The sequence below is a fragment of the Lontra canadensis genome, unplaced genomic scaffold (assembly GCF_010015895.1).
Source record: "Lontra canadensis isolate GAN:19392208 unplaced genomic scaffold, GSC_riverotter_1.0 scaffold5, whole genome shotgun sequence".
Lineage (NCBI taxonomy): Eukaryota > Metazoa > Chordata > Mammalia > Carnivora > Mustelidae > Lontra > Lontra canadensis.
The window spans coordinates 3,784,499-3,797,982 of record NW_022630999.1 but is presented as its reverse complement, the minus strand read 5'-3'; the positions used below and the strand labels follow the sequence as shown (position 1 = coordinate 3,797,982).

Sequence of the window (13,484 nt, the reverse complement as noted above, 5' to 3'; positions counted from 1 at the left end):
ATCTGTTTCTCCTTCTCCCTCTGCCCCTAACCCCACTTGTGGTTTCTCTCACTCTCTCAAATGAGTAAGTAGGATCTTAAAAAAACAAAACAAAACAAGAAAGAAAAGAACCCAGAATCTGGGTGCTAGGTTTGCTCATTGCTACTAGAGTGTCATTGCTTCTATAGGCCCCTTTAGAAGACAGAACTAGAAATCACGAGTTTTTATACTGACACATCTAGTTCCTATCCAGCCCTTTAGGGCTCTTCTTTACCTTTCCCCATTCTTTGGTTTCCATTTCTTCTACAATAAAAATGCTGGCTCCCATCCATACATATATATGAAATACACACACACACACACACACACACACACACACATTCATTTGCTCACTCCTACAATATACAAAAATAGTTTCATAATTTCTATACTCTTACCCTTGGTAAAAACAAACCTACTAAGAAGAGTTTGAGATTTGTTTGTAGTTCTTTTTGTCTTCAGTTTGAAAGCATATCGTCAAAATACTGTATTTAAAAGTTACTTGAATTAATCCTTTTTCTTTTCATTGTGGTTATTTTACTCATTTGAAATACAGTCAGATTTGCTTCTCTTTGTATTAAGTTTTATGTCCCCACCAATTCTTGTTTATTAATGTAATTCCAAAAGTCAAAACCATACAAAAAGGTGTATTAAGTATCCTCTCCCTAGCCTTTTCACTTTGCCACCCTCACCCGGTGGTAGTTAACCTATTTTGTTAATTTTTGTTCTATTTTTGTTTCTTTTTACAAAGTTAAATGATGCTTATGTTATTTTCTCTGCTTACGTACAAAGTTGCATACTAGGTATACTCTTTTTTTTTTTTTTTTAAGATTCTATTTATTTATTTGACAGAGAGAAGGGTAGAGTGAGAATACAAGCGGAGGGAGTGGGAAAGGGAGAAGTGTGCTCTCTGCCAAGCTGGGAGCCTGATATGGGGCTGGATCCCAGGACTCTGGGATCATGACTTGAGCCAAAGGCAGACACTTAAGGACTGAGCCACACAGGCACCCCTAGGTATACTCTTTTTTAAAAGTAGACTCCAGGGCACCTGGGTGGCTCAGTGGGTTAAAGCCTCTGCCTTCAGCTCAGGTCATGATCCCAGGGTCCTGGGATCGAAGCCCGCATCCGGCTCTCTGCTCAGCAGGGAGCCTGCTTCCCCCTCTCTCTCTGCCTGCTTGTGATCTCTCTCTCTCTGTCAAATAAATAAATAAAATCTTAAAAAAAAAAAAAAAGAACTAAAAGTAGACTCCACACCCAAATAAGGCTCAAACCCCAGTTCTAGAGTGGCTTGTTGTACTAACTGTGCCGGGTAGACACCCCACATATGCAATTTTGCACTTTAGTTTTCTCTCTCTTTTTATTAAAGAGTAAGTGAAGCTTGTTTTATTTATTAAAAGATTTTATTTATTTGTCAGAGAACAAGTAGGGAAAGCGGCAGGCAGAGGGAGAAGAAGGCTACCTGCTGCGGAAGGAGCCAGATGTGGAATTCAATCCCAGGACCTTGGGGTTCTGACCTGAGCCAAAGGCAGATAGATGCCTTAACAGACTGAGCCACCCAGGCATCTCTGCACTTTACTTTTTTTCAATTAAAAATATATTTCAGAAATCACAGTTCACAGAGATCTTCCTTATTTTTTTTTTTTGAGATCTTACTCTTTTTGGCAGCTGCTGAATATCTATTTCTAACTGTTTTTATTTAAATTAAGGTCCCAAAAGATCTTTGTATACTACATTTGGTTATTATGTTTCTTGACACTCCCCTCTTATAAATATATGTAAGTGCATATCTATATATAATACATATACAGCAGTTTCTTCCCCTTCCCCCCTTTTAAAAAAGATTTTATTTATTTGTTTTAGAACATGTGTGAGTGGGGAAGGGGCAGAGAGAGAGGGAGAGAAAGAATCTCAAGCAGGTTCTCCACTGAGTGTGGTGGCCAGCTTGGGGCTCCATCGCACAGCCCTGAGATCATTACCAGTGCTGAAATCAAGAGTCAGATGCTTAACTGACTGAGTGACCCAGGTGCCCCTCTCCCCTTAAAGTACCATTTATTTGTTGAAACTGCGTCATTTATCCTGTAACATTTTTTACACTCTGAATTTGGTTGACTTTATTTTCCTTGGTGTATTTAATATGTTCCTTTACTTTCTTTATTTCTTGTCAATTGGTGTTTAGAGTCAGATACAGATTAAGGTTCAGTTTTAACTTTTCATCTTTTTAAGAATGTTTCAGTGGCTCCTGGTTAGCTCAGTTGATTAAATGTCTTGCCTTTGGCTCAGGTCATGATCTCGGGGTCCTGGGATTGAGCAGGGTGTTGGGCTCCCTGCTCAGTGGGGAGTTTGCTTCTCCCTCTCTTTCTACCCCTCCCCCACCCACTGCTCATTCTCTCTCTCTCTCTCAAATCTTAAAAAAAAAAGAATATTTCATAGATAGTTTTGTGTACTTCCCATCTACATAGCAACATATTAGGAGGAATATAATGTCTTTGTCTCATAGTTAGTAATTTTAAGATGGTAGGCCATGTCAGTTCACCTAATAAATTTCTCCGTCTACTTTCACCTAATAGTTTTAGCAATCACTGACACTGTTTACTAGATCTGTTATTTTATTAGGAACTGCAAATGATGCTTTTCTGATGAAATCATTCCTCTTGCATTTGGTTAGCTTTTCTTTAAAGAGATTTATTTATTTTAGAGAGTGTGTGTGCACAAGCGGGAGAGGGGTACAGGGAGAGGAAGAGACTCGAAAGCAGGCTCCCCACTGAGTGCAGAGCCCCAAATCAGAGCTCTGTCCCATGACCCTGAGATCATGACCTGAGCCAAAATCTAGAGTCAGGAATTTAACCGACTGAGCCACCCATGCACCCGTGGTTAGCTATTTTTAAAGAATTTCTTTTATTTATAGTTTTATTTATATTTAAAGTTTATAAAAATAGTATCTCAGGACATGGTCATTTAGATTATTAGGGTTCTAAGCAATTGAAAACTGTTGCAGTATAAAATATGAGGATGTCTAGCATCTTAATAGGTCCTCTTTGGTGTACTTGAATAGTTTTTCTTTTGAAGCTTATTTTATAAAAAAAGTTCATCTACTTTTTTAAGATGACATTAATCATACCAGCATTTTTGGATTTCATAAACTAAATAGAATTAGGAATATAACATTAAAAATAAAGAAAGAAGAAGGCTATGATTGAATACAGGCCATGGCCAAATTACATATGATTTTTCGATTTTAAAAATGAAAAAAATTAATTTGGAACACTCAGAAACTTACAGGAAAATTGCATATATAGTACAAGGATCTTTCATAACTCATTTGAGAGTGAGTGACAAACTGATGTTCTCTTACCTCGGAATATTTTAGTGTGTATTTTCTGCAAACAAGGACATTACCCTACATATATGGAAGATACCCAATCAAAATCAGAAAATTAAGATTCATACATTACAGCCATATCATCCTCAGTTTCTCTTTCTTTTCTTTTTTTTTTTAAAGATTTTTATTTATTTATTTGACAGACAGATCACAAGTAGGCAGAGAGAGAGAGGAGGAAGCAGGCTCCCTGCTGAGCAGAGAGCCCGATGTGGGACTTGATCCCAAGACCCTGAGATCATGACCTGAGCTGAAGGCAGAGGCTTTAACCCACTGAGCCACCCATGCGCCCTCATTTTTTCTTTCTATTCAAGTTTTTCCAGTTGCCAATTTTGTCCCTTATCATGAAAAGATAAAATGTACAATTAGTTATTGCAATTCATTTAGTTATCAGGTTTTCCACTTGGGACCAGTCTCTTGATCTTTTTCCCAACTTTCATAACCTTAAAACTTTTGAAGATTTCAGATCAGTTATTTTGTAGGATGTCCCTCAGTTTGGGTTTGCCTAATACATCCTTGTGATTAGGTTCAGGTTATGTATCTTTTGCACATATGTCACAGAGACATTTTTCTCATTTTACCTATTAGGCGACACATTCTCCAGTTGATCCATTTTGATAATTTTAATTTTTTAAAAGATTTTATTTATTTATTTATTTGACAGAGAGAAAGAGAGAGCACAGGCAGGCAGAGTGGCAGGCAGTGGGAGAGAGAGAAGCAGGCTCCCCACTGAGCAAGGAGCCCAATGCAGGACTTGATCCCAGGACTCTGGGATCATGACCTGAGCTGAAGGCAGCCGTTTAACTGACTGAGCCACCAAGGTGTCCCAATAATTTTCATTTTGATCACTGGATTAAATGGAGGCTGCCTGGCTTCTTCATTATAAAGTTACTCTTTTTTGCAATTAATGAGTACTTTATAGGGTATTTTTATACTTTGAAACAATGTAAATATACCATTTTAAATAAAATGTTCAATTGATTACTTATTCATAATTATATAGAGTCATGGTTTCTTCTTTTTAAAGTAAGATATTGAGAATACATTTAGTATCTCATATCTCAAATAACTCAATGAGAGAAGTGTCAAAGTCACAGTATGAAAAGAGCATGTGGGATGGGAGATACTATTGCGGCCAACCTTGGGAAATACAACCTATAACACTGAGGCATATTGCATAGAAACTTTATTGTCAAGGTCTTTTCCTAGTTTATTTTTATCTTTGTAGTCTGAGAAAAAAACTTGTGAAAAAAAAAAAAAGCAAATGCATTTTGCCTATTTGAGATATGAGATACTAAATGCATTCTCAGTATCTCACCTTAAAAAGTGAGTTAATTTGAGATGATGGAAAAGCAATTTACTATGTGAACATTCTAAATCAGGATCCTCAGTAAATCTTTTGGGCTATTTATTATTATTGTAATTTTTTTTACAGCGTCTTGTGGACTGTTTACTTAATTGGTCATTGTTACCTTGACAAGCATGGAGATAAGATTAGAAGTTTTGACATCAACAAGTATCAAGCAGAAAAAGCCTTGGCCAAGAGTCTCCTGGTTAGGACAGGTAGGTTTTTCTTTCTTCATATAGTACCAGCTGTAATAATGTGTTAAATGTATACTTTGCCTCTAAGATAGAATGTTCTCTGGTCTTAAACGACCATATTTAGAAGAATCATGTGCTCACAGAACAGGATTTTTTTGTGGGTTTTTCTTTTTCTTTTTTTTTTTCTTCTTCTTCTTTTTTTTTAATGGTGAGCAAGTTAGCTTTTCCAGAAAGTTAAATGGTTTGTCTAAAGGAAATATTTTACTTTCAAAAAAAATTTTTCGTCTACATTTAAGGTTGAAATGGTGTATATCAAGGGGAGTTTTTTTTGTTGTTCATTTGTTTTAAAGATTTTATTTCTTTATTTGAGAGACAGAATGAGAGAGAGAGAACATGAGAAGAGGGAGTGTCAGAGGGAGAAGCAGACTCCCCTGCCAAGCAGGGAGCCTGATGTGGGACTCAGTCCCGGCACTCCAGGATCATGACCCGAGCCGAAGGCAGTCGCTTAACCTGCTGAGCCACCCAGGTGCCCAGGGAGCTGTTTTTTATTTTTATTTTTTAAGATTGTATTTATTTGAGAGAGAGAACATGAGCAGGGAGAGGGAGAAAGAGAGAGAGAGAGAGGAAGATTCAGACTCCCTGCTGAGCATGGAGCATGACTTGGGGCCCAATCCCAGGATCCCGAGATCATGACCTGAGCTGAAGTCTGACACTTAACTGACTAAGCCACCCAGGTGCCCCTCAAAGGGAGCTTTTTTTAAAAATATTTTATTTATTTATTGGACAGACAGAGATCACAAGTAGGCAGAGAGGCAGACAGAGACAGAGAGAGGGGGAAGCAGGCTCCCCACTGAGCAGACAGCCTGATTCGGGGCTCAATCACAGGATCTTGGATCTTGGATCACAGGATCTTCATGACCTGGGCTGAAGGCAGAGGCTTTAACCCACTGAGCCACCCAGGTGTCCCCAAAGGGAGCTTTTTAATGAAAAATCTTAATTTAAATATAGTTAACATAATGATGTTATATTGATTTCAGGTGTATAACATATTCTACAGTTCTGTTCATTAATCATTGCTCCTCACATTTAGTCACCATCTGTCACCATATAACACTGTTACAATGTTATTGAGTACATACCCAATGCTATACTTTTCATCTCTGTAACTTATTTATGACTGGAACTCTGTACCTCTTAATCCCCTTCAACAATTTTGCCCATCTCCCCACTTATCTCACCTCTGGGAAAGTCCACTTTGTGCTCTGTCTCTCTCTCTCTCTCTCTCTGACAAATAAATAAATAAAATCTTAAAAAAAAAAAAAATCCAGGAACGCCTGGGTGGCTCAGTCTGTTAAGTGGCTGCCTTCAGCTCAGATCAGGATCCCAGCATCCTGGGATGGAGTCCCACATCAGTCACCTTGCTTGGTGAGGAGCCTGCTTCTCCCTCTGCTTGGCGCTTCCCCTGCTTGTTCTTGCTCTCTCTCTCTCTCTCTCTGACGAATAAATAATAAAATCTTAAAAAAATAAAGTGAAACCCATTGGAATTAGTGGATCACATGGTATTTGTATTTTTAATTTTTTGAGGAAATTCCATACTATTTTCCACAGTGGCTACACCAATTTATATTTCTACCAACAGTGCACAAGAGTCCATTTTTCTTCATATCCTTGCCAAACACTTGTTATTTCTGTTTTGTTTTGTTTTAAGATTTTATTTGTAAGTAATCTCTACACCCAGCATAGGGCTCAGACTCACAACCGGAGACCAAGAGTTGCATAGTCTACTGACTGAGCCAGCCAGGTGCCCCTTTTGTCTTTTTTTTTTTTTCTTTAAAGATTTTGGTTATTTATTAAAGAGGGAAAACCAGCAGGGAGAGGGGCAGAGGGAGAGCCAGAAAATCTCAAGCAGACTCCCCGCTGAGCATAGAGCCCAAAGCGGGGCTTGAACTCAGGACCATGAGATCATGAGCTGAGCTGAAACCAAGAGTCAGACGCTTGATTGAGCCATGTAGGTGGCCCCCTTCTTATCTTTTTGATTTTAGTCATGTTGACAGGTGTTAAGTGATATATTTCAGTGTGATTTTGATTTGCACTTCCTTGATGATTAGTGATTTTGAGCATCTTTTCATGCATCTGTTGGCCATCTATATGTCTTTTGTAGAAAAATGTCTATTCAGGTCCTCTGCCCATTTTTTAGTTGGATTATTTGGGTTTTTTTGGTGTACAGTTGTATTTCTTTGTATACGGATTTTAACCTCTTACCAGATCTATAGATATCATATATCTATCATTGATATATCTATCAATGTCTTCTTCCAGTTAGCAGATTGCCTTTTTGTTTTGTTGATGGTTTCCTCCTGCATGGTGCAAAAGCTTTTTTGTGTAACCAAAAGAGAATATTTAATCTTCTGAACCTTTCTTTACTGGAACAGTCAGTGAAGTGTTTCCTCCCATTGTGATTTGCATGAGTACTCAATAAAAGTGCCTCTTAGAACTTAGAATAAAGATGGGCCAGAATATACCAGCAATCCGGGAACACCATTCACATTTTCCTTAGGGAAAATTGGCAGACCTATAAAATCCTCTTAGAATATGTAATAATTATGAAAATTTAAAAATTTGGTGTTTAGAATCATTCCTGTGGGAAATTAAATTGTTAACTTCCTCTAGAACAGTGTCTCTTGAATTTTCAAGTGATTCAGGGTCTTCTGCTGCCCAACCCAGAACTTGAACTCACAACCCTGAGATCAAGACCCGAGCCGAGATTGAGTCAGATACTTAACCAACTGAGCCACTCAGCTGCCCCTTTAGCTGGTGATCTTTTTAAAACAAGTGTTGGGCCCCACTCTTGGGGTTGATTGAATAGGTTTGGGTGGAGAGTGTGCTTTTCTAACAAGGTCTTAGGTGTTGCTAATAGTGTTGGTTAGGTAGTACTTTGAAAACCACTGCCCTAAAATATATGAAAACAAGGTTCATTCAAAACAGCATGCTTTTTCTAGATAATAAAAAATAATTAGAGCCTGGGGTTTATAAATTTCAGAAGGCATATCTGTTTTAATCTAGGTAAATAGTTTAAAAACTTGCCCATACTACTTTTCAGATTGATGAAATTAAACAACACATAACTCAATTTTGGCTAGCAGAATTAGAAGACACTCCTATAATTTTAAAAATCAAAAAGATTTAGATGCAAACATTAGGTTATCCTACCTAGTGATTCTTTTTTTTTTTTTTAAGATTCTTTTTTTATTTATTTCACAGACAGAGATCACAAGTCAGAGATCACAAGTAGGCAGGGAGGCAGACAGAGGGGGGTGGGAAGCAGCCTCCCTGCTGAGCAGAGAGCCCGATGTGGGGCTCAATCCCAGGGCCCTGAGATCATGACCTGAGCTGAAGGCAGAGGTTTTAACCCACTAAGTCACCCAGGTGCCCCCCTACCTAGTAATTCTATTAAGAAATATTTTAAGACAGAATGAAAAAAATCTCCAGGTTACCTAATCATTTTATTATTATAACATCATAATATATAATATTCATAATATAATAATAATTTTATTATTTGTGGTACAAGTGTATAATCTTTCTTGAATGTTACTTTATTTTCCTTTCTGGCATTATTTAGGTTAGAGGTTGAATGAACTTCTGGCACCTCTGAAGTCTCACATGTTTCTTCTTTTAGGAAAATGAAGCTGTTTTTCTTTTGGATGATAAATTCATAAATGAAATTAATTTGCTATCAGGAAGAACAAAGAAGAAAATTCCTTGTCTGCAGCCTTTACTGAAGGATGTTATTTTCCTAACAACATCCAGTAATGGTTAAGTAGTACTAATATTTTCAAAAGGCTAGATTAATTGTGTTTGTTCATAGTTTGGGGCAATATCAAGGGAAATATTAGATTATAAGTGTTGTATTTCCTTTTTGGAAACAGATGCCTGGCTGGCTGGGGTACTCACTACAGGGGAGCTTTTTCTTTGGAACAAGGATCAAGATTGCTTGAAAACTATACAGACAACTGAAGAGCCTAAGAAAATGATTCAAGCTGCAGTAGGTAGGAGTTTTTTATTTGCTTAAATTGGTTTACTTGGTAAATAGAAAGAAAAGATGAAACATTTTCCTATTACTATTTTAAAAATATATCTCTGTATGTGTGCATATATATATCTGTATATATAGAGAATATATACATATCTATGTTTTCTTGTATATGAATTTTTTTGGTGGTGTTTATTTGTGATACTTAGATTTATTTTGAAGAAAAGTCTGGCCTAACATATGTGATAACAGTGGGTTCTTTGGGTGTCTGGGTGACTCAGTCGTTAAGCATCTGCCTTCGGCTCAGGTCATGATCCTAGGGTCCTGGGATTGAGCCCCGGGCTCCCTGCTCAGCGGGAAGCCTGCTTCTCCCTCTCCTACTTCCCCTGCTTGTTTTCCCTCTCTTGCTGTGTCTCTTTCTGTCAAATAAATAAGTACAACCTTAAAAACAACAACAAAAATGGGTTCCTAAAATCACATAATAGATACATGATAAATGTTACTATTATTTGTACTTTTAATTTATTAGTAGTGCCTTAGTTTTATCCTGAATGGAAGCATCATTTAGGTTTCTTATTGTCAGAAGAGGTAAATTATGTACTTTCTGGGAAGAATTCAGACTTCAGAAGTTTAATTAACTTTTTTTTTTTTTTTTTAAGCGAGCTCCTTGAGACTGTACTTATATGTATCTGGAAATGGGAACAGAGTTCTGCTTATAACTCCTTCTGGATGCATATTCCTTTGGGAATATTTGGAATTCAAGAATATCTTCTCTTCTAAAAGCCCTTCATTGGTAGGCCAGTGGTCCCAGATCATACCTGAAGAAGCAGTTCATTTGCCTTCTAATGAAGATAAAGAAGCTGTAGTGCATGCTGTTTTTATAAAAAATGAGGTAAAATCCAAATCAGACAGGGTGCTACAGGAGTTGAGATCTCTGACTCTAAGAACAGACACTCTTTGTGAAGCTACTGGGCAGAGTGTGTAAAGCACTATTATATAGCTTTAGTCATCATTAATTGTCAGAGTAATTATGAAATTGTAGAAAAAATATTTTTACATTTCTTGGTTATATTTTTAAAAATGTTTATTAAAAATGGTTTGAACTCCACCAAAAAAACTATTAGAACTGACAAATGAATTCAGTAAAGTCATAGGATATAAGGTGATTATATAGAAATCTCTTGCATTTCTATTTCTCTACACTAGAAATGATGTAGCAAAAAGAGAAATTAGGAAAACAATTTCATTTGTAATTGCACCAAAAAGAATAAAATACCTAGGAATAAACTTAACCAAGGAGGTGACAGATCTGTACTCTGAAAACTTTTTAAAGCATTGATTAAAGAAATTGAAGATGACACAAACAAATGGAAAGATATTCCATGCTCATGAATTGGGAGAACGAGTATTGTTGAAATGTCCATGCTACCCAAAGCAGTCTACAGATTTAATGCAATCCCTATCAACATAACAACATTTTTCAAAGAACTAGAACAAATAAACCCCAATTTGTACAGAGCACAAAAGATCCCGAGCAGCCAAAGCAGTCTTGGAAAAGAACAAAGGTGGAGGTGATCAAAACAGTACAGGGCAGGCACAAAATAGAAACATGGCTCAATGGAACAGAATAGAGAACCTAGAAATAAACCCATGCGTACATGGTCAGTTAGTCTATGAGGAAGGAAGCAAGAATATATAGTGGGGGAAAAGACAGTCTCTTCAACAAATGCTGTTGAGAAAACTGGACCATTTTCTTAAACCACGCACACACAAAAACTCAAAATGGATTAAAGACCTAAGGGAAACCTGCAACCATAAAATTCCTAGAAGGAAGCATAAGCAGTAATTTCTTTGACATCAGCTTTAGAAACATTTTCCTAGATGTATCTCCTCTGGCAAAGGAAACAACTATTGGAAATAACACAAAAATAAAAAGCTTATGCACAGGGAAGGAGGAAGCCATCAACAAAACAAAAAGGGAGTTTATTGAACTGGAGAAGATATTTGCAAATATTTTTGTTAAAGGGTTAATATCCAAAGTATACAAAAAACTTATACAACTCAACACCAAAAACCCACAAATAATCCAATTAAAAAATGGGCAGAGGACCTGAGTAGACATTTCTCTACAGAAGACATACAGATGGCCTCAGTTGCATGAAAAATTGCTCATCGTCACTAATCATCAGGGAAGTCCAAACCAAAATTCTACTGAGATATATCACCTGATGCCTGTCAATGACTAGTATCAAAAAGATAAGATATAACATGTGTTTGACAAGGATGTGGAGAAAAGAACCTTCATGTACTGTTGGTGGGAATATAAATTGGTACAGCTACTGTGGAAAACAGTATGGAGTTTCCTCAAAAAATTAAAAATAGAAATACCATGTGATCCACTAATTCTACAACTGGATATTTACCCAAAGAAAACAGAAACACTAATTCAAAAAGACATATGTACCTCTTTGTTTATTGCAGCATTATTATTTATAGTAGCCATACTATGGTAGCAACCCAGTGTCCATCAATAAGTGAGTGGTTAGGGGCGCCTGGGTGGCACAGTCGTTGAGCATCTGCCTTTGGCTCAGGTCATGATCCCAGGCTCCTGGATCCTGGGATTGAGCCCTGCATCGGGCTCCCAGCTCAGCGGGAAGCCTGCTTCTCCCTCTCCCATTCCCACTGCTTGTGTTTCCTCTCTCGCTGTCTCTCTCTTTCAAATTAATAAATAAACCTTAAAAAAAAAGGTAAGTGGATAAAGAAGTGGAGATATATATATATATATATATATATATATATATATATATATATATATAAATATATATATATATAAATAAAATGGAATATTACTCAGTGATAAAAAGAATGAGATCTTGCCATTTGTGATGACATGGATGAACCTAGAGGGTATAATGCCAAGTGAAATAAGTCAAAGGACAAATACTTGACAAAGTGAAATAAGTCAGAGGACCATGACTTCACTTACATGTTGAATCTAAAAATCAAAATGAGCAGGGGCACTTGGGTGGCTCAGTGGGTTAAAGCCTCTGCCTTCGGCTCAGGTCATGATCTAAGGGTCCTGGGATCGAGCCCCGCATCGGGCTTTCTGTTCTGCAGAGAGCCTGCTTCCTCCTCTCTCTCTGCCTGCCTCTCTGCTACTTGTGATCTCTGTCTGTCAAATAAATAAATAAAATCTTAAAAAATAAAATAAAAATAAAAATGAGCAAACAAAAACAACAAAATAGATTATCTTAAATACAGAGAACAACTGGTGGTTGGTTACAAGAGGGGACTGGGTGAGACATGGGTGAGGGATAGGTGAAATAGATAAAGGGATTAAGAGCACACTTACCTTGATGAACACTGAGAAATGTGTAGAATTGATGAATCATTATATTGTACACTCAAAAGTAATACAACACTGTAAACTATAAGTTAAAAAATGGTTTAAGTTAGACCTTCCTTTTTCTTTCCCTAGTTTCACTTTTCCCTAGGTTTAAAATTTTATTTGCCAATTTTTTGAAGACTTTTATTTATTTATTTGGCAGAGAGAGACCATGAGAGAGCACAAGCAGGGAGAGTGGGAGAGGGAGAAGCAGGCTTCCCCCCTGAGCAGAGAGCCTGATGGGGGGCTCGATCCCAAGACCCTGGGGATCATGACCTGAGCCGAAGGGCAGATTCTTTTTTTTTTTTTTTTTAAAGATTTTATTTATTTATTTGACAGACAGAGATCACAAGTAGGCAGAGAGGCAGGCAGAGAGAGAGAAGAGGAAGCAGGCTCCCTGCCGAGCAGAAAGCCCGATGCAGGGCTCGATCCCAGGACCCTTAGATCATGACCTGAGCCGAAGGCAGAGGCTTTAACCCACTGAGCCACCCGAGTGCCTCCAAAGGGCAGATTCTTAACAACTGAGCCACCCAGGCGTCCCGAAAATTTTGTTTATTTTTACTTATTTATTTGAGTATAGTTGACACAGTGTTACATTAGTTACAGGTATACATCATGGTGATTCAACAACACTTTATGTTATGCTGTGATTACCACAAGTAGAGTCACCATCTGTCACTATGCAAAACTATTACAGTACCATTGATGATATACCCTATGCTCTACCTTTTATTCCCATGACTTGTTACACATAACTAGAAGTCTGTACCTCCCACTCCCCTTCACCCATTTTGCCCATCCCCCTCCTTCCTTCCCTTTGGCAACCAGCAGTTTGTACTCTATAGGTCTGATTCTGTAGTTTTCCTTAGTTTTTCCTTGGTTTTAAAATCTAATTAGTTTAATAATTTAAAAAGCTAGAATTGGTGATATTAAGTAAGACATTTAATTTCCAAGAAAGAACAAATTCATTAACTAAAAAACATTATAAATAGCTACATGCATTCCTTGTAAGTATGGACCAACAGTTTGTTACCCAATCCACTATTGTTAAAAATTGCATTTTGAAATTTTATTTTCCTCTATCATCCTCCACTGTAGGGGTAGTGCCCTAATTTAAATAATATATAACT

General features: G+C 37.3%; 1 protein-coding gene across 1 annotated transcript in view; it reads left to right on the top strand.

Moving 5' to 3' along the window:
* CPLANE1 (ciliogenesis and planar polarity effector 1) overlaps positions 1 to 13,484 on the top strand; it is a 141,918-nt gene that overhangs the window by 3,751 nt on the left and 124,683 nt on the right. The window contains exons 2-4 of the mRNA XM_032851348.1: positions 8,616 to 8,751; positions 8,866 to 8,985; positions 9,629 to 9,861. Of these exons, the coding sequence (XP_032707239.1) occupies positions 8,967 to 8,985; positions 9,629 to 9,861 (252 nt within the window). The 5' untranslated portion in view covers positions 8,616 to 8,751; positions 8,866 to 8,966. The remainder of the gene's footprint in view (positions 1 to 8,615; positions 8,752 to 8,865; positions 8,986 to 9,628; positions 9,862 to 13,484) is intronic.